We start from the raw sequence: 26687 nt of genomic DNA, 5'->3' as shown, positions 1-26687 counted from the left end.
CTCCTATTGTCTATTGTCTACTAACACATCGTGCACATAAGCAGAGTTTGGGTTTGAGGTGGATGGAACTGGATGGAGTGTATAGACGACATGAAAAGAAAAACTTGTATACCTGCACTGTGCTTGCACTCAATTGTGGAAAAGAACATGGTGCAAGGTGGTCTCAGTGTCGTTGTACTGGCACAGGTGAGGCCCGTACTCTCAACTGTGCTCTAGCACTATTATCCAAGATCTTTTCTATTTTATCTGAAGCTAAAAAAGTTTGCACAACCTTCACCTATAAACTTCCAGAAAAGGGTGGCATAAATGTACCCAATATGCCCTTATTCTGAAAACCACATTTGGGTGTGGCTGCATCAAGCTGTACATAGACCCCAAGTATATAAACACCAACTGTCACTACGTGTTGAGGCTTGATCCACTTCCAGTGTTGCAATGGATGGGACTGGTCATGTTGCTTCCGAATGTTTTTTCTAGCTGGACTGTTCACAACACCCTTCCTCATAGGACACTTTATCCAGAAGAACACCCTTGACCAGTCTGAACAAAGTATCAGAGTCCTGCTTGAAAAGGATGTTGTGCATCCTATTGGGTAGTCGAGGTCATTTGGCCAAATGCCTCATCAACAAATCAAACAGATACCAAGAGCTTGCCTGGCTGATGGTGAGGAAAGCCTTCACTGCCAGATCTTTAAGGTAGGGTTGGAGTATTGGTCTTGCTACATGCTGCCCTTGTGACAGATGTGCGAGAAATGAGACCATTGCCCAACACCTTCCAGACTCCCCTTTGCCAGGAAAGTCTGAGATGAGATGAAGAGGTCTTTGTTGAGGCTTATCACAAATAGCTGCAGAACAGAGGGCTTTGTGCTATGTGGGCTGTTCCCAGGGACACACAATGAAACAAATATCAAATGCTGCTAGAAAACCAATATTGTGGTGAAAGACACACACTGCTGTGCCCACATTTAACTGGCATTCCAGAGCAAGATATTGTCCATATCCAAATGATGCAAACTGGTGCACTCTTAAAAAGGTCCAGGACTGTGTTGAAGGAGCACACTGAAGTTTTGTACGGTCACTAATAGGGAAGAGCACCCCATGACCGATTTGCTCAGGAGCTCTATAGAAATGGTAACTGATAACGTGCTAACGTTTGTAAATGGGAATAACACCCAATGAAAATGACAACATGAATGTTCTGTGTTATACACACATTTGTTTTTTGGGGACATATATTTTTTGGGGACAAAGGGGGTGGCTGCAAGAAAGCAGTTAATCTCTGATCACCCCAGACTGCCACTGATTTCGGTGGGGGGGGGGGGGGGGGGGGGGGGAAGCAGAGGCTGGGTTGTTACAAGGAGGTGAGGCAACATCTTTCACACAGGATCAAAGGCTTGGTGAGCATCTGCTTATTAAAAATGAATGGAATTGAAAACACCAGCAACTTGGATCAAGTCAGATGTTTAACCAAAGTGTGTGAATTGATGTACTAAAGTTCATTTCAGAGTTTGGCTTTGGAGATGCCTATTCAGTGCCAGGTGATCTGTCAATTGACATAGAACACTACAGCACAGTACAGGCCCTTCGGCCCACAATGTTGTGCCGACATTTTATCCTGCTCTAAGATCTATTTAACCCTCCCCTCCCACATAGCCCTCCATTTCTCTATCACTGATGTGCCTAAGAGTCTCTTAAATGTCCCTGATGTATCTGCCCCCACAAGCTCTGCAGGCAGTGCGTTCCACGCACCCACCACTCTCTGTGTAAAAAAAAACTTACCCCTGACATGCCCCTTATACCTTCCTCCAATCACCTTAAAATTATGTCCCCTCGTGTTAGCCATTGTCACCCTGGGAAAAAAGTCTTTAAAATGTAACCTTGTTTAATTGGGATTATTTGGGATAAAGTCCCAGAATGTCTAAGAATATTAGTAATGAGCCATATGTCAATAGTTCAGAAGGCCACTGACGTACATTATATCAAACTAGTGAATATGTAAGGATGAATACAGCTCCAAAGATCATAACTAATTTGGCAAACATGCCACTCTTTCCGTCAGAGAAGATAGTTTTAACAAACAGTAACTATGAAGCATATCTGCAGCAACTTTAACAGTTTTTGTTATCTTTATATGCATTTGAAAACAAAAAGCACATTAAGCAAGTCTTCTAATTTTTCCCCACATCAACATCATTCAAGTATTCATCTTTACATCATCCTCATTTAGACACTTCGTCATTTCTGTATTCAGGTGAGTGCAGAACAATACTTGCAAGATTGCACATTACAGGAAAATTAGGTGATGATACAGATTCCAGCAAATATCACGTACCTATCTACGGACAACAGCCTATTTAATTGTGTACAATTTCTCTCTGGAGATTTTCAAAAATCTATTTAATTATATACTTATATCACTGAAAAGTTCATTAACTATTTCATATTAATGATGTCACAAGAGAGACTGCAGATGCTGGAAATCTGGAGCAATACACAAAAAGGTGGACGAACTCAGTGGGTCAGGCAGCATCTGTGGAGGGAAATAGACAGTCGATGTTTCAGGTCGAGACCCTTCATCAGGGCTCATCATATTAATGATTTTTTTTGATCAGAAGATAAAATCATAGAATTCAAGTCATTATTAAGGAATCACTTTACATCCACGTGCAGAAAAGCTCAACTCTCGTTCCTTCAAAAGTATTCCCAAAAATACCAAACATATTGTCTGCACACCAAATTGTTCAATGCTACAAAATGACAGTTAAAATATATAAAAACTTAAGCCTAAAGTTAAATCTTTGCCTTAATCTAGTTCATTTTCCATAAGAGTGGTGCAGTTTCTTTAGATTTTTTGAGCAAGAGGTTAGTTCTGCAGGAACCATGGCAAGAATCCTTATTTTTATTTGAATAGTTCCCTTCTATAGATTTTAAAAGGCAAAAGCAATAAGGACAGACCTGTACTACAAGTTGGAATATCAGACGCATTATATACCTTTCTCAAGCTGCATATTTAATATGACTAACTCAGCAGTTCCTCCAGTTTGATTTTTTACTCCACATTCCAGCATCTGCAGGCTTTTGCGTCTGCATAAGTGTTTGCAATGAGGAATCGTGGATTTTTACTTTTAATGAATGCTTGAGAATTCAAAAGACTGCTTGCCAAAGCTTTCTTAAAAAAAACTGTGGTTAAAAATAGGTTTCAATTTGCAGAAGAGATTTAGTATGATAATTAAAACTCTCATCTATATTATGAGGAAAGATAAGAGAATTTGAGACTCTTTAGAAAAGAGGTTAAGAGGAATTGTTACCCATTTGGTCTGAACAAGCAGTTCAAGGGCATTTGAAGGATTTAACATCAAAACTGATCTGATTAGTACAAGAGAATGGATCTCCTGGTGATAATGTAGTCACCAAGAAAGATAATTTCACAGAAGGGATGCAAGAAACAGCACAATCATTGTGTTTGACATATGTCAGTACAAAAGATACAATAGGCTGAAGAGACAGAATACAAATATAGGGAAATCAAGTGCATGTCATAAGATGTATAACATGTTCAGCCACAGAAGGCCAGAACAGTGAATCAATGAAGCTATAGTTAGCAACAGGGGCATTGGGTACACAAACACAAAACACTGCAATGAGTGTATTTATAACCTGTATACAATACTTTCATTAATTGTCTAAATGACAGATTTTTGTAAGCCTATAAGCTAGACAGGCAGCTTGTAAAAGTTAACCATGTAAATTAAACTCATTTGATCACAGATATGAAAAAGAGTAAATTGAGGGAATCAGCAATTCTGATGACTCTCACCTAAACGAAGCTCTCCAAAATTCCCACATCCAATCTTCTTTCCCACTCGGAAGTTGGGACCCACCATTAAGACTCCAGAACTGGTCCCCGTACTCCGGCCGCAGTTGGTTCCCCGTCCACCAGACTTTGACATTCTCTTTGTTTCTTCTGCTTCCCCCCTCCCCCCTCTCTTATCAAAATCCATAAGTTTGTGATAGCCTGGCTTCTCCACGGTTACTTTGCCATGCAAACCCACAACGCCAAAACTTGGAATTTTAGTATATCATCACGGTTAAAACAATGGGCTACTGCACATTTAGCACCACCAAAGGTCTCGACAAATCTTCCATTTTTGTCTTCTCTTGTACATTTTTTAAGAGACAAAGCATCCTCAGGTCAAGTCGGAATTAGAGATGGAACAGCCAGCTTCCTTTTTTGTTGTAGACCTGCAAAACAAATTAAAATCAATGACTTTATATTTGTTCCTAACAGCACAGAATTAAGAATAAACCTCAGCATTACTAAAGAAAAGGACCAAAGTCTTTCCTGCTCCTTGCTGTACAGGCATGTTAAATGTTACAGGAGATTTTGATACAGAAGGGTGGATGAAATTATTTAAATCAATACCAAGCCTGCAACGTACTACATATTCTGGTACTTGAGAAGAAGGATTTTTAAAATCCTGCGAATTCTTGCAATTTGAAACCTTAAAAGCCTCATTATCATTTTTCAATGTTTCTTACAAGCCAGCCTAACTCTTCTATAGAAATGAACCAACAGTTCCTTCCCCATAAGGAGGGCCATTAAGAATTACTGGGTACCATCATGAGCAATTTACTTTTTTACTATTTCATCCGTGGGAAAATGTGTCATGGATGCTCCTGGATGTCTTCTTTCTTGGCATGTGCAAGAGAGAAGATGGGATCAACTCCATTTGCTTGTACTCCGCATCTCCAAGTATTAGTACTTCAATGTTCAGAAGATACAACATATTTCTTGTAATCCAAAGCTGCTCTATTCAAATGATTCCATAATTAATTTTTGGCATGAAGTTCCCATTTTCCTGTGCAATTTATATCGATTAATTCAATTTACTGGATATATGTTTTTTTTCAGCACAAAGACATTTGAATTATCAGCAGAATGGATCCATGAGGGCTGTGTAACATTACCTTCCTCAGTTTTTTTTAGCTTATATCGATGTCAGTGCCAGTGATCTCCGGATGCACCCATAATTGAAAATGACAAACAGTGGAAAGATCTGCATTAAGATGGATATCGTACATTATCAGAATCAGAATTCAGTGCAAGACAGATTGGTTTAGATGATACTGTTGGCAGTGGGGAAAATGCTCAGGCACTGGTAAAAAGATATTTTAGTCACTTGCTCAGAAACAATATTGCACAAGTACAGAGTCAATTCAAGAACACCAAAAAATAAACAAGGCTGCACATAATACTGAATAAAATTTCAAGTCCTGGAGGCTGTCAACATTCTTCACACTAGCCCTATTAATCATTGCTGAATACTTCCCGGTTAATGCAGTTTAGAAAGTTCTTGACTCAAATCCCTATTTAAACCTGTATTTCTGCTTTTAAGTAGATTTTCATGGATCCTTCATGGGTTAGAATTCTTTCGTCACCAGGTAATGTTATTGAACAAGGCAGTTCCATAAATCCCCTTTAATGTTTGGAGCAGGATTCACATTAGCAATCTAAAAGCAAAAGAATGCAGATGCTGGAAATCAGCAAAGCAATGGAAAATGATGGAAATATTCAGGTGGTCAGGAATCTGGTGACTGCGAACAGAGTTAACACTTCATGTTACTGACACTCGATACGGAAGAAGCACCAGCCTTTATCTTGTGCATCAGAATTAAATGTGCAGTATTGCTCACAAAATTGAGACCTCATTAGCATGCTGCATTTGCCACTGATGACCTGGCTGAAGTTAGGAATTAAATGAACATAAAACCTCACAAAACTTGAAAGTTTAATGTTTCAACAAAACTCATACAATGCTTCTGTGATTTACTCAAGGTTCCTTGTAAGTGATGATAAAACTAAGTTTCACGAACAGTGCAACTTTCAGCAAGACTTGTTGAGAAAAGGATGTAATGACCTTAATGTGTGTACATTCCTGTATGTGTACATGAATATCATGCACATGTGGGTGGGGGTTGGGGCAAAAAGAGAGGGGGTGGGGGGGGAAGGAGAAAAAAAATCAGTGCGGAAAGTGGAGAAGGAATGGCCAACTTGGCAGTTCAGCGATGTGATGGAACCTCTTTGCAGTGAGGATCCCTTGAGAATTTTGCCAAGATAAAAGGATATGCTTTAATGTAAATGCATGTACAATTTAAAAAATTGCACACCTTAGTAAATTGGACATAAACAAAATCTGTGACTAAGCACCTCACGAGAGTTCTCACAAAGAGTAAACTTGTGTAAAAGGACAGCTCGCATGCTGACCCATCTGCTTGTGCTGCCAAGTGACCCAAGCACCTAGTTTACTCTACAAATAATAAATAGCTACATAAAAAAGCAAAAAGATATGACAGATGCTGGAATTCTGAAATTAAATTGCTGGAAATACTCTGCAAGTAAGGCTTCATCCAGTGATATTATCATTTCAGTTGGTGGCAGCACACTTAGTGATTCCAGCTATTTCCGTTCCAGCACCAAACATGTAGTCATAGTGCTGAAAATGCACACCAACACCATCTTGTGAAAATTAATATACATCATTTTTTTTGGGTAATATTCTGAAAATATTAAGCTTAAAGCCCTGGACTGTTAACTGTTGCCCAATATTCCTGTTTATAACTTGTAAGCTGTTTGCTTATGTTTGGTTTCCTCAAATAAAGGAACAGTAATAGAATGAATTCTGCATAACACATCCCTAATATAACGTTTCAGTGACGCTCGACTCTTGATTAAGCTCTTTTATTTGACACATTCAGAAGAGCGAAAACATTTACATAGTCTTCAGGAGAGACAGAAAAATATATCCCCTAACAGTAAATTTGGGCTGATAAATTAAACCACAGGATTTGAGTGCAAATAAGATAACAGGTTGGGCATTAAAGATTCTGTGGCACTAATAGAACAACTCAAAATTTGCACAATCCCTCTTCAATATTTATCCTGCCAATCTTAGCTGCCAGTTTAAGAGGTTTGCGATTCATCTCTGACTGAGTACTCGGGATCAATTTCTGATAGTTGACAAAATTACCCTGACCAGACATAACGCAATTCTAGAATAAAATTCTCCCAGACTGCTCAAAACTTGGGCATTTTAAGTTCCAAAGGTTGTCCTGTGTGAGCACCACAGCTCTACCATGAGCATCAAAGATAGGGTTAGATTGTCAACAAACAGTTCTCCCAAAGGTACTGTAATTTCTACTAAAAAGGTGTGCTTTCCTCTGTGGTAGGGAAGCCAAATGAAGATGGTGTGGCTGTTTTGCAGAAAACCCAACTGAACCCATGAGTGTGGTCAGAGCTTTCAGTCACCTGCCAGTTCATTCTTTGTTTTGCTCTCACTGATCTTGGTCCTCAGTCTCCTGCACTGTGCCAATGAAACACCCGAGCTTCCAAACGGATAAGATAAGATATCTTTATTAGTCACATGTACATCGAAACACACAGTGAAATGCATCTTTTGCGTAGAGTGTTCTGGGGGCAGCCCGCAAGTGTCGCCACTCTTCCGGCGCCAACATAGCATGCCCACAACTTCCTAACCTGTACGTCTTTGGAAAGTGGGAGGAAACTGCAGCACCTGGAGGAAACCCACGCAGACACAGGGAGAACGTACAGAGAGCGGCGGGAATTGAACCCGGGTCGCTGGTGCTGTAAAGCGTTACGCTAACCGCTACACTACACTACCGTGCCAGCAACTTTACCACCTCTGGACTTGACAATTCAACAATTTCAGATCATAACAACCAACTCCAAGTTTCCCCGACAGAAAATAGGGGTAAGGATTCTTCTATACTCAGTTCCACCTATCTTATGCTTGTGATTTGTGAGATTATTATCCACGTCAAAATGGACATTCTCTCTCACTTGATTGCTTCCGGCTCCCGAAACTCCTTTGCTTCTCCCAGCACCACCAACTAACTTGATCCTCATTCCCCTCTCTGTTTGCTTGAAAACTAACTTTTTCCAACTCTGATGAAAATTTACTGACACAAAGCATTAACTTGGCTTCTCTGTCCACAGATGCTGTCTGACCTGCTGAGGTGCCCCATAATTTTCACTTCTCCTAACTACTGATCCTGTGATCAATAGCTGGTCAAGAATGGAGAATGAAGGTTGTTTCCAAAAGAGGAAAAGACTTCTCTTCTAGATGTTTTTTTTAAGTTCCAAATAGTTTGAACCAGGGCTTACATTTCTTCCAAAGCCCACCATCTTAACCTATTATTTTCTATATCTATTGGATAGAATTTAATCAAATCAATACTAATTTTCAAAAGCACGAACTGATGATGGGTCTGATGTCAGCTCATCTTCAATCTCTGTTTGTGAGGTTATTACCAGGTCACTGGCACATACAAATTTTTATTGATGATGTAAGAGGCATAATTGCTTGCTTAAATGCCAGAGTTCAGGCAAGAACACTATTTGGAGTCCTTTGTGAGCTCTGTGGTTTGTAAACTGAAATCTCTACCAATTTAATGGTCAGTACTGCAGGGTAATATTGCCCATCCACATGAATGACAACCCTGATCATTGGATGGGAATCTGTAGCTGGGCTCGATGATAATAATTACTTGAATCACACGCAGTATATCATGAGTTCTGCAGAATGTGACCATGCCAATCCTGATAAAACTATGGACAATACTCTCCCCTCCTTACAAATTTTAATAGTGCCATTAAAAACGTACTTACTAATATTAAAAAGTGGATTACTTAATCAACTTTGAACTGGACTTATAATTGTGCCAAGTCAACTACACAAAAGTCTATATTTTAAGCCACAGGATGGTATTAGGTGCCAAAGAAATGGCATGGTGATACAACAGATAGTGTTGCTGCCACCTCACAATTCCAGTAACCCAAGTTCAATTCTGACCTCTGATCTGTCTGTGGAACTTGTACGTTCTTCCATGACTCACATGGGTTTCCTCCCACATTCCAAAGACATGGGGGGTTGGTAGGTTAATTAGCTACTATAATCTAACCTCAGGATAGGTGGGTGGTAGTGGAATCAGAGGAGAGTTAATGAGAATAGATTACATGGGGAAATGGAACTGATCTGAAAGCTAGCATAGATGATGGGCAAAATGTTCTCTTTCAATGTCATAAGTTATGGAAACAAGTCATTACATACTTTTCACAGTGCTACATGGGAATGTTTCACTCTGGAGGACAGTCAGAGCTCCACCTTAAAATGGTTAGTATTAATACTGAAAGTTAAGACCGATCTACTACTTACCTTTCCACAATAATGAAAAATTTAATTGAGAAGATCACCTCCTGGTGGCCGCTTCAATTCCACATCCCATTCCCATACTGACATGTCTATCGACGGCCTCCTCTACTGCAACGTTGAGGCCAGGCGCAGGTTGGAGGAACAACACCTCATATTCCGCCTTGGGAGTCTCCAACCTGACGGCCTCAACATCGATTTCTCTAACTACCGGTAACATGGTGCACAATATGGTGGGCCGAAGGGCCTGTTTTGTGCTGTATGGTTCTACGGTTCTAACCCCACCCGTTCTTTTTCTTCCACCACCCCCCCCACTCCTTTGTCTTCCCTTATTCCTGTGGCTCCCTTCCCCCACCTTGATGACCTGCCCATCTCCTGCCCTCCCTTCCCCCATCCTTTATTCCATGGTCCACTGCCCTCTCCTACCGGATTCCTCCTCCTTCAGCCCTTTGCCTCTTCTATCACCTCTCAGCTTATTACATCTTCTCCCCCTCCCCCACCCATCTACCTTCTTCCTCTCACCTGGACTCACCTATCCCCTGCCTGTGTGTGCTCCTCCCCCTCCCCCCATCTTCTTATTCTGGCTTCTGCCCTCTTCCTTTCCAGTCCTGATGAAAGGTCTCTGCCTGAAACGTCGACTGTTTCCCTCTATGGATGCTGCCTGACCTGCTGAGTTCCTCCAGCAATTTTTGTTAAGACCGATCTACTACTTACCTTTCCACAATAATGAAAAATTTAATTGAGAAGATCACCTCCCAGTGGCCACCCACTTCAATTCCACATCCCATTCCCACACTGACATGTCTATCAACGGCCTCCTCAACTGCCACGTTGAGGCCAGACGCAGGTTGGAGGAACAACACCTCATATTCTGCCTTGGGAGTCTCCAACCTGATGACTTCAGATTCCAGCATCTGCTGAATTTTTTACCTTTCAATTGAGAAGATGTGGTTGGTTTAAGGGAAAGTGGCCAGGTAAAGGGTAGCCTCAGGTGTTCAATTTTTTCACAACATACACACGTAAAGGAACAGTTGCCAGTAAAATTGTAGCGGTTAGCATTACGCTATTACAGCGCCAGTGACCTGGATTCCATTTCCACTGCTGTCTGTCAGGAGTTTGTATGTTCTCCCTGTCTCTGTGTGGGTTTCCTCCGGGTGCTCTGGTTTCCTCCCATATTTTAAAAACATATAAGTTAGAAGTTGTGGGCATGCTATGGTGGCACCAGAAGCGTGGCGACACTTGCAGGCTGCCCCAGCACATTCTCAGTAATGCAAAAAGGTGCATTTCACTGTGTGTTTCAATGTACATGTGATTAATAAATACCTTGTCTTATATGTCAAAATATCAGGGACTTGGTATAGCAACAGTCACCTTTGGAATATGGTCACTGGAGCAAACCATAAATATCATACCAAATGTGATTCATACTTTTTCCCTTATACAGGTAGCTCTGCTATACAGTGATAGTTATGTTCCTAAGAAACCTCACATTATAGCAGAACAGGCTGTAGTTGCCTTCAAGCCACAGATTTAAAGAGGTTTTCCTGATCACAAGTTAACCAATGTGGCTCGCGTAATGCAAATAGTGTTCCTTAGTCCATTAATCACATTATAACCAATTTGCATTGATGGAAACATGTAGACCTACCTGTGTGGGAAGTGCATGATCATAGGTCATACCCAAGAGGAAGAAATGAGTTTATAGGAAGTCTTCAGAACTACTCACCTGTCCTCGTGGCAGGTCTACCACCTTTTAGGTTGATGACAATTGTATTTTTGAAAGGGTAGATGACAATGTCACCAATCATTACAATCTGATATCAAGGAAGAAACACCAGTGATCCAAAGAAGCTTAGAAGAGAAATATAAGGCAATGGACATGTTTTGAAGACAAAACAGAAAATGCTGGAAACACTCATAGTCTGACACCACTGATGACCAAAATGTTGTTGTCCTTGAGCAAAAACTACTTCTACTTTCCTTAAAAATTACAACATTATCTTCCTAAAGAGCCTGAAGAACATCTGCAACATTACAATTTAGGCTATTTCTGATCACTAAGCCTTATGTATTCATCAGGACTAGAAAGGAAGAGGGCAGAAGCCAGAATAAGAAGGTGGGGGAGGGGAGGAGCATACGCAGACAGGGGATAGGTGAGCCCAGGTGAGAGGGGGAAGGCAGGTGGGTGGGGAGGGGGAGAAGATGTAATAAGCTGAGAGGTGATAGGTAGAAGAGGCAAAGGGCTGAAGGAGAGGGCAGTGGACCATGGAATAAAGGATGGGGGAGGGGAGGAGATGGGCAGGTCATCAAGTTGGGGGAAGGGAGCCTGCAGTTTTTCCAAGCAATTCCATCCCACCTTTCACAACTATAGCATTCAAACTAAATCCAACATTTAAGAATACAATTGAACAAATTCCAATGATCTGGAAGCACAAACATTTGTTTTTACAAAAAAAATGGTACCAGGAGAGACAAATACAATTGATCCTCAAAGAGCAGACTTTTTAAGGGAACTCCCACTTCCCTGGCCAACTGGTTGTACCAGTTTTTAAGTTTGTAATCTTGACAGCAATTATTACATTAACAAAGCAACACCAGAAATGTCCATCTTGAAATTGCTAGACATTTAAGAGCAATGTATAATTAAAATATACAATGTTAGTGCTGGGAATAGAATAGAAACTCCAGGTTCAGATATAGTTGTTACATCCAAAGCGATGCCCTATCTCCTTTACAAATCATCTCTACAGAATCAACGTGATGTTCCAAAATCTCAATCCGTACATTTCTGATACTGGAATCCCAAGTGAAATAATTAGTGCTGAATTAAGGGAGTGGGAACTGTACTGAGATTTTCCAAAAGTCTTTACAGTAGGAAGGATCATCATTCCCCCGCAACCAGATGAATATAAACCCAGATCCTGTTTTAAAAACAGAAAGTGCTGGAAAAACTCAATTCAGGCAGCACTGGTGGAGTAAGAGAAATAAAACATTTCAAGTCCAGGAGCATCATCGTATATTCTGATGCACGGTCCTAAACCTGGGATGTTAACGGTTTCTCTTTCCAGATGCTCTTTGACCTGCCAAGCATTTCCAACATTCTGGTTTTATTTCAGGTTTCCAGCATCTGTAGTTTTTTTTTGTTTTCCACATTCTGTTTTCCTTGTTTCTAATCTCTGATTTCCCTATTTCCAACATGTGTTTTGCAGATGGAAGCATTATTTTGAAAATGCATCTTGTTGAATAAAAAGTTGTTTTGAAATGTATACTCTCCAAATAATCAGAAGGCTAATTTATGTCTGTCAAACTGGTTGACCAGAGTCAATCTTTATGGAAAAGGGGACTCAGAATCAGATTTATCATCACTGACACGTGACATGAAAATTGTTGTTTTGCGACAACAGTACAGTGCAAAGACACAAAATCTATAAATCACAAAATGTGTTCATGGATCGTTCAGAAATCTGATGAAGCTAAAGTAGCAAATAGTCCATAACTGTTAGTGCAAATATAAAGACAGCAGCATTCACTTTTCTTAAATTTACAAATTCTTCACACTACACAGTAAACTGATCAGCTAAATGTGCAATACCTAAACTACATACATAGACTTTCATACCCAGACAAATTTATTGAATAATGGACAATTCATGAAAAATCAAATATCTTGCCATTATGCCTCAGTTTAAATGATTGTTCTTCTTTATGCCTACTTAAGTAATATAACTGAAAGTCATTGCTAAATCTGTAGAAGGAGACAAAGCACCTCTGAATATTGAACTTCAGTCCTTAAACTAGTGGTTGACATCAGGATGATACCTGATCTTCAAGATGGAGCATTAGGTGCATCGTGCAAGTCAGGGATCCTTTTTGATTGCATCAACAGCCTGGCTCTTAGATACAGACGTTAAATCTTCAGATGAGACATTAAAATGGAGAGGCAACCTGCTGTCAAGTGGACCCAAAAGATCTCATCGCAAAATTTCACAGATGACTGCAGGAGTCCTGGGGAATATTTTTCCCCTCAACTAACATCACAAAATTTAATTGTCATCCCATGATTACTTGTGGGATGGTGTTACGCAAATTGCGTGCCACATTTTCATTGCACAGTGATATTTTTCAAAAAAGTACATCAATGAGTGTAAAAGAGCCTTTCAGCTGTCAAGGGCATGATATACATTGAAGTCTTTCTTACTTTTGGATCTGCAAACATCAAGGCAGACAATATGATACAACTCTTGAGCATCTGTGTCCTTTCAGGGATTCTTTATGGTTCTATAATTGCCTTACAAAAGCTATAGCATTTTATTAACATTAAAAACAAACTCCAAATACATCACCAATACCCAGTAATGCAAATTTCTACCTGTAACTTTTTTGTGCTTAAAACTGAAAAGCTATAATAAATATTTCCTACTGATGGACAAGAAAAGAATGTCCACCAGGTCAAGACCGGACTGCTGAAGCACCAACATAGGAACTAATCACTTTAGTACAGGACATAAGAGGAGGAAGTTTCAAAATATTTCTATTTCTTATGTTATAATTTTCAGAAGCAGCATGTAGAATTTTTGACTGATGGATTTAGGATTCTTCATTTTCTTCCTGGAACAGTTGAAGAATTATTTTACAAGGTCCCAGAGGATATCAATACATTAAAGTATTTAAGAGAGTCAGAAGATTTCCAACTTCATCATGATGCCAAGGTGATGTACTGCCTCAGAAGAGTACTCATTGGACAGAGCAACACAGCCACATATTAGCTATTTTTATTAATATATTTTGCATAAAGCTGAGAAGTAACAAAACCATTTACTATTTTTAGTCCTTATGATGGACTGAAAATTATAAGAGTCCACCAAGTCAGGCACCCATTGGCAAAGCAACTCCATAGCAGCTGATTATTTAAATAAAGTCTCAAACTGCAAAGCTGCATGACATTCTGGCAAAAGCTGATGGATCATACAATGAACTTTTAAAAAGGGGAAATGGTGCAACAAAAAGCTACAACAAATTAAAAGCTATTGAATTTTACTCACAAGCGTGTGCCAATTTTGAGAAGGGAGCAGAATAAACGGAACAAAAACCAAAAACAGCAGCATATTAAATGCTAATAAATTTCATTTGCCAAGACACATGGGTCAAACAAAATATCAAATGTTGAACAATGCTTGATGCAGAATTTTTGCAAGCTTTAGCCCCAGCTGGAGAAGTACCTAGGTCTGGGATCACATTTTGAGAATTACTTTGGAGAGGGCAGAAGGGGTGAAAAAGGGACCTGGAGAAGTTAAATAGATTTTCCTTAAAACACAAAAAGTTAAGAGATTTGATAATGCATTTTAGATCATGAAGGATTTAATTAAACAAAGAAACAACACTTGCAGTGTCTGAAGAATTAATACCTACAGAAGACTGATGCAAGATAATTAGCAAATGAACCAGAAGTGACACAACGAAAAAGCTTAAAATACAGGAAGTGAAGTGTTTGAAAAGATGGTAAAAATGCACTCTGTAATTCAGCACACATTTTGGAGGTGGATGGAAAGTCTTAAAAAAAATAATTTGAAGATATTTAATATCAGGGCTGGGGCAGATAGCTAGTTGAAAAGAAAATTTTGTGGAATTGGTGTGCGTATAAAAAACGTATCAATGGACAAGAAACCCTGGTTGGAGAAAAAAAAAGGGCTGCAGATGCTGCAATTAAGATGGAAAAAAAACAAGACGCTGGAGGAACTCAGCAGGCCAGGCAGCATCCATGGAGAAAAACAGACGGTCAACATATCGGGTCAGGTTGGGTACTCTGGTTGCAGTAGCCACAGGTTTCCCAGTAGCACCTATGTTGTGAAAACACTAGAGAAAAAAAAGCAGAATGTGACAAACTAGATTGCTCTTCAAAGGAGGTGCCGCTTCCCTGGGCTGAATAGCCTTCCTTTGTGCAGCACTATCAAGGTTCTCAATTTCAATCAGCTTCAACATGATTTGACCACCAGACATATATTCTCTTCCATTTCCAGCATTTCAAAAAGGGATTGCTCCCTTCACGACACCCCAGTCTGCTTTCCTGTCCCTGCCCACCACTCCCAGTTGTCTAGCAGTTTCCCATGCAACCACAGGAGGTGCAGTACCTGTGCTTTCAACTCTTCTCTTCCTACCATCCAGGAGCCATAACAGTCTTTTCAGTTAAGGCAGCAAGAGATTCACATACACTACTAGTGTACTGCACGGGGTTCAAAATATGACCTCCTCTACATTGGCAAAACCAAACAGAGAATGGGCAATAACAAACAAGCTGCTGGAGGAATGCAAAGGGTTGATTTGGGTCAGAGTGTCGGCAATTCCTTCCACCCACAGATTCTGCTCAACCCACTGAGTTCTTCCAGCAGATTGCTTGATGCTCCAGATTCCAGCATCTGCAGTCTCAGTGTCTACAGATTGGGTGACTGGTTTGTGGAGCACCTACACTCAGTCTGCAGGAGCGAGCTTGAACTTTGGATTACCTGCCACTTCGATTCACTGTACCACTCTCACTGAAATCTGTCTCTAGCCTCATGCACTGTTACAAGGAGACCCAACGCAAGCTTAAGGAACAACACCTCATCTCTTATCTGGGCACACTGCAGCCTGCAGGACATGAGATTTTGTACCAATTAACACCGACTGCCAAAAAAATTAATTTTCCAAAAATATTTCTACAGAAAACTAATTTGCTTTGGAGAACCCCTTGCATTTGTGTTAATTGCTCAAATACTACAAACATAGAAGTAAATTAGTAACTGTATGGGAATTAAGAAACATCAAAATAAAATCTTTTCCATTTTTGGCTGGCCAGTATCGATCCACAAAAGGTATTGCCAGATATGGTAACAGTACTCTTGTATTTTTAACCACAGGAAGTAATGTATTAAGTGTCTTTTTTTTAGGTTAATGCATTTAACTGTGGTGTTGCAAACACCTGCACCTCACCATTATTCAAAAGCTGTCTTCAGTATTATAAATTACACATGGTTAATTGTGTTTCTTCACACCTAAATTCCCTACTAATCTAACCAACATTTTGCTATAGAACTCAATTCTGTTTTTCTTTAAAGAATGTAGGATAAAACCATCATGACAAGCTTTACAAAACAGGGGTTCTGCATATATTTTCCTCCAAGAAACATATAGCTTTCAGCACCTTTTCTATTAGAACATAGAACAGTGCAGCGCTGTACAGGCCATTCAGCTCATGATGTTGTGCCAATCTTGACGCCAATTTATACCAAGTGTTCTCCTCCTGTGTATCATCCGTATCCCTCCATTCCCTTCATATTCATGTGTCTGTGTAAAAACCTCAAACTCCACCAAACTGCCTGCTCCACTACTGCCCCTGGTAACCCATTCCAGGCACCTACCACTCTCTGCATAAAAAACCTGCCCCTTGCATCACCTTTAAACTTCCCTCCTCCAACCTTAAAAGCACATCCTCTGGTATTTGACATTTCTACCCTGAGGAAAAGGTTCTGATTGTCTACCCCATCTTTGCCTCTCATAATTTTAAAAACCTCTATCAGGTCTCCCCTCAGCCTCTGATGCTCTAGGGAGAACAACCCAAGTTTGTCCAACCCTTCCTTATAACTCATAACCTCTAATCCAGACAGCATCCGGTAAACCTCTTCTGGACCATTTCCAGAGTCTCCACATCCTTTCTATAATGGGGTGACTAGAACTGCACACAATACTCCAGGTACTGTCAGACTAAAGTTTTTTATAGCTGCAGCGTGCTTTCCTTGCTCTTATACTCAACACCCCTACCAATGAAGGCAAGCATGCCATACACCTTCTTTACCAGCTTATCCACTTTGGGGTCCACTATGGACTTGGACACCAAGATCCCTCTGTACTTCAGGACAATTAAGGGGCCTACCATTAATTGTATACTTTCTCCTTTCATTTGACCTCCCAAAGTGCAACACCTCACACTTACCCAGATTAAACTCCATCTGCCATTCTCTGCCCATATTCTTCTCAAACATTTAATGTTCCCTTTTTGGCTCCTTGGAATGTTCTTTATAGGCACCAGATAATGGCAGGTTGATATCATCACCAAAACATCAGCATACTCAGGAAACCTTGTGCTTGGATCAAAAATTCAATAAACTGCAGCTTAAAATGTTGACTAACAAAATTTTCTTTTTCGAAACTTTTTAGTTTATTCAGCACTGCTGAAAACCAGCCTGTTACCAGTATTCATGCATGAGGGTGAGATTCTTGTTGAAAGAAAGCTCCTGTAGAAGTAGGAACTGTAGAATCTGGAGTTACAAATAATATAAATCACTTTGCTAAATTTCCATTGGGTTTCATATGCACAAACTGAAAACCCTGGTGAAAAATATTCAGTTTGTTACTTGATCTCAATAGTTCAAGAAATATTCTGCCAAATTGGTGCAATGATATTCCTGGTAAAATAAGATGCATTACTAGTAGATGCCAAACTTTACAAAAATGATATATAACCCATGAATTTGTACCATACAAAAAGGCTGATTACACCAATAAAGAGGGATAAATAGGGAGACTGCATGCTCATAATGGCCCAGAAGCAATGTACTCGAGTACTGAGGAAGAACAGGTCACATTGACTTGTACTGCAAATTAAATATCTGTAAGTGAAGCAGCAACAAAATTCTGCAGATGCCAATAGTCTGAAACATAAACAGGAAGTCTTAGATGAGGCAGCATCTATGGAGAGAGAAACAGAGTCGATGCCACAGGTCCTGAAATGTTAACTCTGTTCCTCTCCCACAGATGCTACCTGATTGGCTGAGTATTTCCAACTAATGTTTAATATCTGTTTGTTCCCCCGCCCCCACAGCAAAATTTTCTCAACTCTAACTCTGATTGATGGAATTATCATCAGCAGTAGGGCTTATGAACTGGGATCTTTTTCCAGGAGGGACTGTATAACACAGAAGAACTCACCATCTTTCAGTGACTGTGCATTTAGCTGCAAAACTTCAATATTACTGTTTCATATGCCAATACAAATAAGCACTCAGAAGTTACAGTGTGATTAAGTCTGTTAAGAAACTTCCCACTCAGATGCTCTATACTAATGTTAGTTTAGCTAGACAAACTAAAATCAAACTGAAACAGTCCATTTTTCTAATGCTTAGCAAAAGATCATAAAATTTAATTGGGTTACTTGACAAAAACTATATTGTAAGCTAAGCAACCAGTATAAATAGCTGCAAAATAGCCACATGCACAGTTAACCTTTTATTCAAAACTGCAAATTGGATTTCCTAATGCTAGATACTAGCCCCATTGTTGAAGTGGTGAAGCATCATTAATTTTCTTTTAATAAGAAAATCAGCTTGCTACATTCAATGGTATTTTAACCAAGACACAGATGCTATTACTGTAAATCTATGTTTTATGGAATGTTGCAAACTTGCAAAAAGAAAGTGCAAAACCTTACTAGAGCTTGAAGCAATTAATACATCATGTCTGTGCTCTAATGATCCTCAGGATAGTTTTATAACAAATTGCTTTCATAAATTCAGATAGCAACTACTCAAATGTTTACAATACTTACTAATTCCAATAGACAGCTGCATTATTTGAATAGCTTAAAATTACTACCTAGAAAATTGCAGTTTTATAACAAGAATTATGATGTAAAATCCAGTCCAACTCCATTAACGACAAGGCAGAGAGAATATCATTGCAGGTAAAGCATTACTAAGGCTCGATGGCATTGCTCATGGGAAGTCTGGAGCTGGAGGCAGTTTCTCACTATTCCCTTCTCAGAACAAGTTTTCTTCACTCCAGTGGAGCAAATGTACCATATACCTACTTATATCTGGTGATACATCAATTTCATTTTTTATTTTGAGAAATCAGAAAGAGGATTTTTTATCTGCACGCAGATACTGTTACTGAAGGCCTGTAAAAATTGAAGGAATACAGCTTTTTCTTTACAAAAATAGAGAGTTTTACATCAGATTTGTATATTCCCCAAGGTGGACATAAAAGGTCCCATGCCACTATTTTAAAGAACAACGGAGTTATCCCCAGGAGCTCTGGTTAATATTCATCACTCAACTGACATAACAAAAACAGATTATTTGGATGGTTATCATGCGGCTATTCTAGGAACCTCTGTGCACAAAGTGACTACCCAATCCCTACATTACAACAGTGTTTATATTTCTGAAGTACTTCATTGGCCATTAAGAGCTTTGGGATGTCCTGAAAAAGGACATGAAAGGCACTACATAAAACGCAAGTCAATCTTATATTTAGAAGCAAAGACAAGCAACCCAAAGCAGTAACAATGAATCTGGACAAGGTTATAGTTATTTATGGTACTATGGCTCAGTCTTGAGCACCCAATTATAAAAAGGACATAAAATGTAAAGCTATATCATTGATATTCAAGATGTTATCTGGATAAATAATTACAATTAAGCACACTTAGGAGTTTAGAGCAGAAAGACGATCAGCCCAGTTAATCAATGCTTATATAATAAAAAAAAATCAGTATACATTTCACCCAATTTCTTCACCAAATGCTTGCCTTAGTACTCGCATAGACTAGATGCTCTTCCAAGAAACACAACTGCACCAAAGAATTTAACCTGAAACCCAAATCACTAAACAGGCTTGGGTCATTTGTGCTCAGATCATACAAGGCCTTTTGTAAACATGAAGCTTAATATTCATAAAGGAAGCAGAGTACACGTAGTAATACCAAATCGTTTCAATTGCCCTCCCTCAAAATTAATTTGAAGCTGAAGCCCAAAAATGGAGTTGGGCCTTTCAGAAGCAGTGCTCAACTACAGAGTTGAGCCACCTCCTGTGTTAAAGGAGATCAACCACAGGAATTTAGGAGGCCAAGGATATTGATCTAAAACAGACAAGACCTGTTTGGAAAACTTTGCTTGGACTTCACTCACACTCCCAGCCAAGATTGTTCATTAACCCAGTTGCATTTGTAACCACCAGCCTGAACCAGTTGTGTGTTCAACCACCCCCAATAATGTTAAATGTCCAACTTTTGATGTTCCTTTTCCAAAGATCAGACAGTACAGTGGTCTTCCTTGCAAGTTTAAGATATCTTGCTTTAATTACATGGGGCACAGGCGAGACCACATCTGGGATATCATATACAGGCTTGGTCTCCCTATCCAAGGAAGGAGATCCTTGTGATAGAGCAAAGATTCACCAGATTAATTCCTGAGATGCTGGATTTTTCTTGAAAGATTAAACAGATTGGGCCTATACTCTCAAGTTTAGAAGCAAAATTGTTACACGACTTGACAGGATGCAAGTGGGGTTGACGTTTCCCGTATACAGAACCAGAGGTCAGTCTCGAAATTAGGCGTTGACTATTTAATACTGAGATGAGAAAAGAATTCTTTTACCCAGAAGGTAGTGAATTTTTGAACTTCTTGACCCAAGTTGGCTGTGACTATTCAGTGACTCAACTTTCAAAGCAGGGATCAATAGGTTTTTAGTTACTAAAAGGAATAAAGGGATGTGGGGTTGATGCAGGAAAGTGGCGCTAAGGTAGAGGATCAGCTGTGATCTTTGTGAATGGTGGAGCAGGTACGAGGGGCTGAACAGACTAATCCTGATCCATTTCTCAAGTTCCCATGAAGACAACCTGAAATACCAATAATTTCTTTATTTGGCTTTCTTCTCAGGTGGCACAGTGGCACAACGTAGTGCTGCTTTCTTGTGGCTTCAGTGATATGGGTTGGATGCTGATCTCTGGTGCTTGTGTGTGGAGCTTGCACATTCCCCCAATGACTGTGCGGATTTTCCCCAGGTGCAATGGGTTCCTCCATTCAAAAGGCTGCTGGTTGGTAGGTTACCCCAGTGTAGCTAGGTGGTAGGGGAATCAGAATGGAGTTAATAGACATGCAAGAGAGAATGAGGTTGACAGAATTGCTCTGAGACTCAGAACAGACTCAATGGACCAAATATAGGCTCAATTTGCTTAATCTTACTTCAAGCCAAATTCACCATCCCAGGAATCAATCTGGTGCTCGATCACAAGGATCTCCTTCCTTGGATAGGGAGGCCAAGCCTGTACATGATATACAAGATATGGTCTCACCTGTGCCCCATATAATTGAAGCAAGAGGTCTTAAATTTATACTCATCCTCATGCATATCATAAGAAAATGTTACAACGTGAAGATTAAAGTTACATTTATCACTCTTTGACAAAATGTTTATTTTCACTAAAAATCTGGAAAATGAAAGTCAAAGCATGGATTTGTAACCAGTTTCAAAATTCAGTTACTTTTTTCCTTGACCTTTAGATGTAGAACAAGATCCCAGTGATTTAATCACATCTTCAGCATCATTTTTTGGTGAATCATAACCTCTACTAACTTGATATCCTTTCTCACAAGCATGACAAAATACAGTTTGCTTCAGATTCCACAAAAAAGCTTCCTTCACCTCAGTGCCCTACACCAATTTAACTTCAAATATGCCGTTTCAACATTTTCTATTCCTTCATCTATATTTAAATATATTTTTTCCCCCAAGATATCATGTGCAAGTCTCAAGCAATATTTGTCACAACAAATCGGAGAAGAGCTAATGCTCCTAGCCATGCTTATAACTCCTCTGCTCTTTTCATAGTCTTTTATTTACTACGTGTCTTTCAGGTAGAAGGAAGTTGGTAGCATTAAATGCCGAGGAAAGGAGTTATTGAGGTGTGGAGACCTCATTTCTCAGCAATGTCCATGAGGAAATTGTGGTTCAGTTTTTAAACAGCTCCTATTGCATCATTTCCCTTCACCCTGACCTTCTTATTTCTATATAACATATTACTACCATTGCAACTCCTGCTGTTTCACCACAACGTTCACAATATGCTCTCATTTTCACCATGTTCCTTCATAGCTTGACAAATATATCTTTTGCTGTAAGCATTCCCACCTGATGTTCACGTTGTATTGAATTTACTTGCTATTGAATCCTTGCCTGACAATGTGTTTTCAGTGCACTTTGATTCACTTTACATTAATTCCTGTGGCATGGTACACACAGGCTTGGCAGAAGTCATTTTTAAATAATTTTGAAAATTAACATCAAATGTTTATTATCAGGCATTTATTTCAATTTTATTGATTTAAATTTTCAGGGGTGCATAAAACAAGGGAGAACATTTATGACAGTATACCATTAAAAAGTTCTATATAATAATCTATCAAAGTAAATTTGCAAAAAATCAATAACATGGATACGACCTTCTTTAAATGGTGTTCCTTTTGTAGATATGTAATATCAATGAGAAAAAGCAAGAGACTGCCTCTTTCATTTTAAGTTTTCTCTGATGGTTGATTTACTAACAAATTCTAATTATTAAATGATGGGAATATTGTTTTCGTCAATCTGCGAGAGCAAGGTGAGATCAATATTGATAAATGGCACATCCTACCTAGCCTGGTTACACACAAATTCACCCATACATTGCTTTCACATAAAATGCCCTGTGGACCTGCTCACTCTCTGTATCCTGTACTATAGTTTTGCTCTGATGCAAACAGCTACAAGCCTTCCCTGCTCTTTCATCTTCCAATATCCTTTGCTCATCTTGCTTACAAATCTCTATAGATATTCTCAACTTCTCTCCCTTTACAGCTTGCCTACAAGAACACTGTTGTTTTAGGAAGCAAGAAAGGCCTAAAGCATCAATGAGGCCCAAGGCATGAGATTCCCCACACCTGGAGAGGTAACTATCAATGGAATCATACCTGGACTTACTAATCCTGTACTTGCTGTGTTTGCAAGGCTCCAAACCTTTTTCTTCTCTGGTTCGATCATCTGGATCTGAGCCTCTGGAACAATGTTTAAGATGGTCAGCAGACCTTAAGAATAACGTAGGAATTAATACTGAAATGGTATGAAGAACCATTCTAGTAGCAATTGGTAATAGAACTAGATAATCAGAGTTGCACTCCCACTTACCGAAGGCCTATGATTACCGTGTGAACAAAATGTGACAGATGCTAAAATAAACAAAGAAAATGCAGGTCAGACAGCAATAGTGGTGAGATCAGAGATCATATTTCAGGTATAAACCTTTCACTAAGCTGTCGTGATAGAAGGGCCTGCATTTTAAACGTCAACTCTTTTCCGAAATAATAGAAAACTATTTTTCTATTTGAAGTTTAATTTTTAGATTTTAAAGTGTTACTCAAAAACATTACCAAGGCAGTATGTCCACAGTAATTCATTTTAATGCATTATAGACAGATATACACAGAAGTCTGAGGCATTAACCTTATGTCTCAATCTTTACTGTGACTCACAGATCAGAGAAATGGCCCTTGTCTGAAGGATTTTCTATCTTTGCTGATTTTCTTTTGAGATTAGAAGACAAGAGAGAGATAAAAGAGAAGCACTGGCAACAGGAACCAACTTCTCCAAACTGCAGGAAGTGGGATTTTATCTGCATTTATGGCAGGACCACCACCACCACCACCACCACATTAAAGAATTGACATTCTTCCTGAATTTCTTTACTACTAACCAGTGTTTGGATCATGTTTCAAGAACGTTACTATAATATTTAATCATTTTTAAAATCAGAAGACTGCCTTTACATGGGATTATAAGGGATATGTATGTAGCACAGTAACAGGCCAATCAGTGAAACATACCATGTCCTTAAGCTTCACTTGAGCCTCCTCCCATTTTCCACATGTATATCTATCCATATAACCATTTACTTCTTTCCCCTACACTTATCCATCCTCCCTTAAGTGCATCTTTGCTATTCACTTCAACTACTCTGTGGTAGCAAATTCCATCTTCTCACCAATTTTTGTGTAAAGAAGTTTCTTCGGAATTCCCTATTGGATTTTTTGGGTAACTATATTATATTCATGTCCTCTGGTTATGCTGCTTCCCACGCGAAAATATTTTCTCTGTATTCAGTATCAAAATCCTTCCTCATTTTAAAAGATCTCTATTTAATCAGCCCTCAGTCACCTTTAAAAAAACCCAGCATGTTCAAACTTTCCTCTCGTATCCTTGAAAATGTTCTCTGCACCCTTGTCAGTGCCACTACATCCTTTCCACAATATGGCAACTGAAACTGTTCATGGTACTCAGTGTGGTCTACTAATGCCCAACACAGGTTTAGTAAACTTCCTTATTGTTCAGTTCTATCCCCCGGAAATAGATCCTTGGCTTGGGTTTGCTCTTTTTTTTAAATCTTGCTAACCTGCGGTGCATCTTTTGGTGACTGGTATATTTGCACTCCAGGATCCTTTTATTCCTCTGCCCCATCAAGTCTCAAACTTCCCTATTCTTCCCACCAAAATGTACCCCACTGGTATTTATCAGTGTTGAATTTCATTTGTCATTTATTTGTATGGTCTACATTTATTAGCATCCTTCTGTAATTTGATGCAGTGCTCCTTAATACTGACTATACCCCCCGCCCCTCATTTAGAAGTTATTTTCGACTCCAGGGACCAAATTATTAACTCAAATGTAAACTGCAGTGGTCCTAACGTTGATCCTTTCACTATCCACCTTCTTCCACTGTCAATAGCTACCTTTACTCCCACTCTTTACTTTCCACCCTGAAGCCAATCAGCTACTTGTCTTGATTCCACTCTCCGATATCACTCATTAGTCTATTATGGGGTAGCTCATCAAAAGACGTTCCTTCGCCACCATTAGGTCAAAATCCTGGAACTCCCTCCCTAACAGTATTGTGAATACAACCACACCTCAAGGAGTGCAGCAGTTCAAGAAGGCAGCTTCTCAAGTGCAATTAGACATGGGCAATTAAATGCAGGAACAGCCTGCTAAGCCCACGTTCCTTGAATCAATAAAAAACCATACAAGAACGTAAAGCACTTGTTAAGATAAAAAACTCTAGCATAAACACCAACTAGAAAATTTGGGTAAAGCTGTGCACTGACATCAGTTATTGTTGGTAATAACAGTATGCGCAAAAAGACCAATCAATGCAATTATAGCAGAATTCAACAGGTAATAATAAAACACCTGGGAGCTGCAAATCTGTGGAGAATAAGAACAAAAACACAATGCATAAAAAGGAAAGGAAACAAGTTTAAAATAAAAAAAATTAAAATAGTTGGAACTGTGCTCAGGCGAGTTACTGCAATGCAGTTAATTGGCTTCTGCTTTTACATTTACCCTGCCAGCTAGGAATTTTAGAAGTATTTTCAAATCATTAGCCAAATGAATTCTTTGACTGTATTTCTACAAAACTATTCCAGGAGTATTGTTTCCCATTGTGGCCGACATCCCAGACAGAACGTCGACTCACTTGCCCTGGACATTTCCGAGATCCCTTCAAAACTTCGGTGCCCTATGAAAATTTCACTGCTGACCATTGAATTTTAAGGACTGACCTCTTTTGGACATTGTGAATATCTGCACATAAGTGCTCCTGATTGTCAGTCTTTACTTATTCTTTCTGCAATAGGAGATGAGAATTAGACTGATTAGATGTCAATAGTGCCAATACCCACCAAGCAAATTGTATGATTAGATTCCAAATCTCCAGCAGAAAATGTAATTAATCCTTAGAATACATTGTGAAAATGCAATGCAGATATGGAATAAATTAATAGTCTTTAAACTTTAACCTTCAAAATCTTCTGAATCCAATATCTGAATTTTTATTTATGTAGTTCTGAATGCCACAGCTTAGGAAAGATGCAAGGCTTTGGAGAGTATACAGAAGATATCCTTTCCCCCCAAAGTTATCCCAAACTTTAGTTATGCGGATAGACTGGAAAGGCTGAGATTGTTCTCCTAGAACAGAGGAGAACTGTGAGCAGTTTAATGAAAGCAAGGATTTTCACTTTTTGACTTACTACCTCATTATTTTGCTAGAAAGTTATTCAAATATGGGCAGCATCAATAGAACCGAATAGAACTTAATGTTTAATGCCAATGCTGGTGAAACAGCCGGCATAATTAAAAACCCCACCCGTGTCATTCTCTCTTCTCCCATCAGGCAGAAGATACAGGAGCATGAGGGCACATACCACCAGGCTCAAGGACAGCTTCTATCCCACTGTTATAAAACTATTGAACGGTTGGTTCCCTTATACGATGAGATGGACTCTTGATCTCACAATCTACCTTGTTAAGACCTTGCACCTCATTGTATACCTGCAATGTACTTCCTCTGCAGCTGTGACACTTTGTTATTGTTTTTGCCCTATACTACCTCAATGCACTGTGTAATGAATTGATCTGTACGAATGGTATGCAAGACAAGTTTTTCATGGTACCTCAGTACAAGTGACAATAATAAAGCAATACCAATAACAGCATTGGAAAGCCTGCTGACATGCCCAGGGCTACATGGCACTTATAGCCACATGGTTCTATGGAACATTACCCCAGCATGAACCATTACTTTCATAAGGGAATACTTTGGCACAGAGGATTACATTGCAAG

General features: G+C 39.3%; 1 protein-coding gene across 1 annotated transcript in view; it reads right to left on the bottom strand.

The window, feature by feature from the left end:
- Positions 1 to 26687, bottom strand: part of LOC127582734 (casein kinase I) — a 100117-nt gene that overhangs the window by 54675 nt on the left and 18755 nt on the right. The window contains exon 3 of the mRNA XM_052038296.1: positions 3817 to 4241. Within this exon, the coding sequence (XP_051894256.1) occupies positions 3817 to 4000 (184 nt within the window). The 5' untranslated portion in view covers positions 4001 to 4241. The remainder of the gene's footprint in view (positions 1 to 3816; positions 4242 to 26687) is intronic.

The sequence above is a fragment of the Pristis pectinata genome, chromosome 24 (assembly GCF_009764475.1).
Source record: "Pristis pectinata isolate sPriPec2 chromosome 24, sPriPec2.1.pri, whole genome shotgun sequence".
Classification (NCBI taxonomy): domain Eukaryota; kingdom Metazoa; phylum Chordata; class Chondrichthyes; order Rhinopristiformes; family Pristidae; genus Pristis; species Pristis pectinata.
The sequence above is the reverse complement of the archived record's forward strand: the minus strand, read 5'-3'. Positions and strand labels throughout refer to the sequence as shown.